The sequence below is a fragment of the Rana temporaria genome, chromosome 1 (assembly GCF_905171775.1).
Source record: "Rana temporaria chromosome 1, aRanTem1.1, whole genome shotgun sequence".
Taxonomy (NCBI): Eukaryota; Metazoa; Chordata; class Amphibia; order Anura; family Ranidae; genus Rana; species Rana temporaria.
This window is the reverse complement of record NC_053489.1, coordinates 468,569,734-468,575,958: the sequence shown is the minus strand read 5'-3', so window position 1 is coordinate 468,575,958 and position 6,225 is coordinate 468,569,734. Positions and strand designations below refer to the sequence as shown.

The 6,225-nt window shown below is 44.5% G+C and overlaps 1 protein-coding gene across 1 annotated transcript; it reads left to right on the top strand.

Annotated features, from left to right (window-relative positions):
- The first annotated feature begins 3,655 nt into the window (after positions 1-3,655).
- On the top strand, positions 3,656-4,796 carry LOC120932856. Its single transcript, XM_040345650.1, has 2 exons — positions 3,656-4,545; positions 4,610-4,796. The coding sequence occupies exons 1-2, from the start codon at positions 3,656-3,658 to the stop codon at positions 4,794-4,796; spliced, it is 1,077 nt and encodes a 358-aa protein (XP_040201584.1).
- The last annotated feature ends 1,429 nt before the right edge of the window (positions 4,797-6,225 follow it).

Genomic DNA, 6,225 nt, shown 5'->3' with positions numbered 1-6,225 from the left:
TAAAGGGGTCCAGTGATGCAGGGGGCTTTTTAATGTAAAGGGGTCCAGTGATGCAGGGTGCTGTGCAATGTAAAGTGGTCCAGAGGTGCAGTTGTGGAGAGGGGTACACAGTAGTAACAAAAAGATATTGAAGGATGCAGAGGTATGCAGGGAGCACAGTGGGGTGTTTTTACATTTTAACGTGGGGGGGTGCCAGATATGGGATCCGCCCCGGGTGCCAAATGCTCTAGGTACGCCCCTGGCCTATAGGCTCCTGAGATGTGAATTCCGGTTCTGGAGAAAGAGAGGTGGGGGGAGGGGACAAAGAAAAATGGAGAGAAAGAAGAAGGGATAGAACGAACAAGAAAGATGGATAGGGAGAGAGAGAAAAGGGGAAGAAAGGAGAACAGAGAGCAAACAGTAGGGTAAAAAATATTAAATGTATATAAAATGTTATTGGGGGGGGGTGACACCATATTTTACCGCACCAGGTGACACCAACCCTAGTGACGCCACTGGATAGAGGTCCACAAAACTAACGTTTCTTCCACAGGTTCAGTCCATAAAAGGTTCAGCTCCTATCAAAGAGGAGACAAACCCAAGGACCCGAGCAGTCAGTGTCCCTTACACCGGAAGCCTCATTCCCTACTTAAGTGCAGAACCTTTAGAGGAAAGTCATTGGAAGACCGCAAGACCTTCCTCAAGGAGAACAACATCTGCTTTAAATGCTGCTCTTCAACTTCGCACTTCGCCAGTGACTGTGAGGTTAGTGCAAAGTGTGCAGAATGTGACAGCACAGATCATAACACAGCTCTATACCCTGCACCACCACCGTGGGCTTCACCCCAACCCCAAGAGCAAAGCGGGGAGCGAAAAGACGGGAATACTGACACCTTGGCAGTTACTTGTAAATGTACAGGGGTTTGCAGAGACCTCAGAGGAGGCAGATCCTGCTCTAAAATCTCCCTAGTGAGGGTTTACCCAGCAGACAACCGAGACAAAGCCATGAAAGTGTACGCAATTCTAGACGATCAAAGTAACAAGTCTTAGTGAAGTCTGCCTTCTTTGATAGCTTCGACATCAGAGGACCAAGTGCCCCCTACTCTCTAAGAACTTGTGCTGGTACTGTGGAAACAGCCGGGAAGGAGGGCAAGCGGCTACATAATTGAATCCAGCGATGGTCAAGTGCGTCTGCCTTTACCAACTATACTAGAATGTAACCAGATTCCTGACAACAGGTCTGAGATACCCACGCCAGAAGTAGCAGAGCATTACCCTCACCTGAAGCGTATAAAACACCTGATCCTGAACCTTGATCCCGAAGCTCAGCTAGTCTTACTCCTCAGGAGAGATATCCTACAGGTCCACAAAGTTAGACAGCAGATCAATGGACCTCACAACGCTCCATACGCCCAGAGACTCGACCTAGGATGGGTCATTGTAGGAGAAGTCTGTTTGGGAGGTGTACACAGACCAACAACTGTCAACAATATGCTTACCAGTACACTTGAGAATGGACGCCCATCTCTCCTACAACCATGTGAAAATCACCTTTTCATTAAGGAACTGCCTCAAAGCACTTCATCATCAGGTGCCCTTGCAGGTCCTGCCTACGATGACTTCATCTGGGATGTCAATCAAGATCACCTGGGATCCACAGTCTTCCGCAAGACTAAAGAGGACAATCATATGGCGATGTCATTCGAAGATAGACTGTTCCTAGATATAATGGAGCAAGGTATGGTGCAGGACGAAGCAAGAAGCTGGGTTGCACCTCTACCCTTTAAGCCTCAAAGATAGCGCTTACCCAACAATAGAGAGCAAGTTTTCAAACGATTTGTCTCTCTCAGGCACAACCTGAGAAACAAACCTGAGATGAGAGATCACTTCTTTACCTTCATGGAAAAGATATTCCGGAACGGTCATGCAGAGCTAGCACCTGTACTTCAAGAATCGGAAGAACGCTGGTACCTGTCCATGTTCGGGGTGTATCACCCGAAGAAGCCAGGTCAGAACAGAGTGGTGTTTGACTCAAGCGTATCATTGAACGACGTTTTGCTGTCAAGTCCAGATCTAAACAACAAGCTCATAGGAGTGCTTCTCCGTTTTCGCAGAAACTCCATTGCATTCACAGCTGATATCCAACAGATGTTCCATTGCTTCCTAGTTAAGAAAGAACATAGAAATTTCTTGAGATTCCTATGGTTCAAGGACAACGATCCCTCTAAAGATGTTACAGAGTATCGTATGAAAGTTCACATCTTCGGCAACAGTCCTTCTCCTGCAGTCGCCATCTATGGATTAGGACGCGCAGCTCAGAAAGCAGAAGAAAAGTATGGAGCGGATGTCAGACTCTTTGTAGAGAAAGACTTTCATGTGGATGACTGTCTGAAATCAATGCCCTTAGATGAGACTGCAATCAGTCTCCTTAAAAGAACCCAGGAGATGTTCTCTCTGTCTAACCTGAGGCTACACAAGATCGCTTCTAACAGCCAGAAAATGATGGAAGCCTTTCCTTCTCAGGACCATTGTGAAGACTTGAAGGACTTCGATCTAGGCTTTGACTCGCCTTCGATGCAACGGAGCCTTGGCCTACTCTGGGATATAAAAGCTGATACCTTCACTTTCCAGGTTAACAGAGAAAAAAAAACCTTTACTCGCAGAGGAGTACTGTCAGCCATAAGCAGTTTATATGACCCACTAGGATTTGCAGCTTCTATACTCATCAAAGGTAAAGCTATGTTAAGAGACTTCACCAGAGAAGGGTCGAACTGGGATACTCCTCTTCCCATGAAGGAAAGAACCACGTGGATGGCCTGGAAGAATTTCCTTACAGCCTTTTCCAATCTTCACATAGCTCGTCCATATGTTTCTGTACCAACTACCAAGGTTAAGACTCAAAAAATGTGTGTTTTCTGCAAAGCTTCAATCAAAGCAATTGCAGCTGTAGCTTACTTGAATACAATAGATACCAACGGACATTGTCATGTAGGGTTCGTCATGAGTAAAGCGAAACTAACGCCACTCCAGGAGCATACCATACCACGCCTGGAACTATGTGCCGCTGTGCTAGCGGTGGAGTTGGCCGAACTCATCGCTGTAGAAATGGACCTAGAGATTTAAGACTCTGAGTTATATACAGATAGCAAGATAGTACTGGGATATATCTGTAATGAAGCTAGACGCTTCTTTGTCTACGTCAACAACAGAGTTCTAAGGATCAGAAGATCTACCTCTCCTGAACAATGGAAACATGTACCTACACATCTCAACCCTGCGGACCTAGCAACTAGATCCGTCGCTGCTGACCATCTCAAGGATACAATTTGGTTTACAGGCCCCACCTTTCTGTATAAGCCGACGCCCAACACAACAGAAACTGCCATGTTTGAACTAGTGGACCCACATACCGATGTTGAGATACGCCCTGAGGTATCTGCGTTAAATACGGAGACTCTGGACCACGACCTGAAATCCCACAGATTCAGTAGGTTCTCTACTTGGAGATCTCTTGTCCGTGCCATCACTTGTCTGACTCAGGTCGTACAAAGCAACATCATCGGCAGATAAAAATACCTGTAGAGGCTGGCATCATTGTAAACGTGTCTACACAGCTCTCGAGCTAGAGCGATCGAGGAATGTAATCATCCGAGCTGTACAGCGTGAAACCTATGCAATGGAAATCGACTGTGTAGTCAACCAAAGACCCATGCCCAAAGGAAGTGTTTTAAGGAAACTTGACCCAGTGATTGACGAAGATGGGCTCTTGAGAGTAGGTGGACGCCTTATGGAAGCCAATGTAGGCCTAAAAGAGAAACATCCTGTGATAGTTCCTGGACAGCATCATATAGCCACTCTGCTCGTGCAACACCATCATGAACAGACAAAGCACCAAGGTCGGCTGTTCACTGAAGGAGCTCTAAGAGTGGCTGGATTGTGGATAGTTGGAGCTAAAACATGTGTATGCAGATTCATATTTAAATGTGTTACCTGTCGGAAAATTTGTGGTATGTCGCAACCACCGAAGATGGCAAACCTCCCATATGACAGACAAAGTACGGATCCACCCTTCACTAATGTTGGCTTAGACGTGTTTGGTCCTTGGCCTGTTGTTGTCCGTCAAACCAGAGGAAGCCGTGCGCATGGGAAACGTTGGGCGATTATGTTCACCTGTCTGTCCATCAGAGCTGTCCATATTGAAGTAATTGAATCAATGGATACTTCCTGTTTCATTAATGCTTTCCGACATTTCATTGCCATCAGAGGACCTGTCAAACACATTCGTTCTGACCGAGGCACAAACTTTGTCGGAGCAGCGAGAGAACTTCAACTCTCTTCCAACTTAGATGTCAACAACATAGAAAGATACCTCAGTGAACGAGGATGCACTTGGACCTTTAACCCACCACACTCTTCACACATGGGAGGTGCTTGGGAGAGGATGATAGGCATCGCACGGAGAATACTTGACTCAATCTTCTTACAAGAAGGATCTTCAAAGTTGACTCATGAAAGCCTGACTACCTTCATGGCGGAAGTATCGGCTATCATAAATGCCAGACCGCTAACTTCGATTTCTAGCGATCCTGATTACCCAACAGTTCTCACACCCGCCACACTGCTTACACAAAAGACTGAACAAATTTGTGCTCCTCCCGGAGAATTTAATTCCAAAGATCTTTACAGAAATCGATGGAGACAAGTACAGAGTCTCTCAAACTCGTTCTGGGATAAGTGGAAAAAGCAATACATTCCCACTCTGCAACCAAGGAGAAAGTGGCAAACCAGCAAGCCTGACCTCCAGCCTGGAGATGTAGTCCTAATGAAAGACTGCCAGTCACGAAGAAACGAGTGGCCGTTAGGTCTTGTGACTTATGCCGCGTACACACCATCACTTTATGTGATGAAAAAAAACAACGTTTTTAAAAACGTCAATTTAAATGACTGTATTTTGAAAAATGACAAAAAAAATTTAAGCGTGCTTCAATTTTATGTGTAGTTTTTCAAAACGTTGTTTTTTATGTCACAGAAATTGACAGTGTGTAGCACAAAAAAATACGTTTTTAAACCCGCGCATGCCCAGAAGCTAGTTATGAAGCGAGCTTCAATGGAAAAAAGTGGTGAACGTAACCTCGCTTTGCTAGAGCATTGTGAAAAAACGATGGTATGAAGGCAACGTCGTTTTTGAAAATTGAAGTTTCAAAAACGTTGTTTTTTACTTCACAGAAAATTTTGTTTTTTTCCATCGCATAAAATGATGGTGTGTACGCGGCATAAGATATTCCCAAGTTAGGACTGAATTACACGCAAAGTAGAACTGAAAATACACAGACAGGGAGAAACCAAATTGTTTTTCAGACCAGTAGGAGAACTCGTTCTACTGTTTACACCCAACAAATACAATAATGACGTCGGTTGACATCAAGCGGGGAGTGTTCTGTCCCTAGATATAGGTCCAGTTGTTTGTATGTTATTAGTTGACATTGCATTCTTTTTACCTGTCTTATAATTCATGTACTTTACATTGTGTGGCAACAGCACCATCTACTGACCAGTTCATGAATTACATTTAGTCTTGTTTCTCAGTGTATTATGGGAAGCCCCCGTGTATTCTGCCATGACTAAGCACTGACTGTAAGTGCGAAACGCGTCGGCCATACTGTATCTTGTTGGTTTGCAGTGACTGTTTGTGCAGTTGAAAAATAAAAAGACTACTTTTTTAAGTGATTTTGGAGTGCGGCTGTCCAGTTCTCATCCATTTATTTGCTATCATTAGCATTGCCAGCACCTTGGTGGTTCAACAACCCTTGATTGCTCACGGGGCTCACCTGGAGCGGTGAGATATCTGTCTGTTATTCTGGGAACTTCCTGCTTCTTCTTCTTAATCCTGTCTTATAACAGTATGCAGTCACCATCTTGTCTCAGGAGCCTAATCATTATCCCTCGGTTCCTACTTCATCATCCGCTATTGAGCCTGTTTTCAAGCATAGTCGGTAAGACCACTATCTTGTGACATTTATCTAGCTTATATGTGTTACTTGTTTTTCATAGCTAGTTGCTATCAGTTGTATTACCTCATGTGCCACATGCATAGCAGATAATTCTGTGTCTTAGACCATGTACCATAGATATGTTCTAAATGCTACTGTTTTATTCTGTAGTTTAACCGCTTTCCTGTCATTCTACTATCAATAAAAAAGGAAGTTAAAGCAGTACAATTTCTTCTCTTCTTGAATACGGGATCGG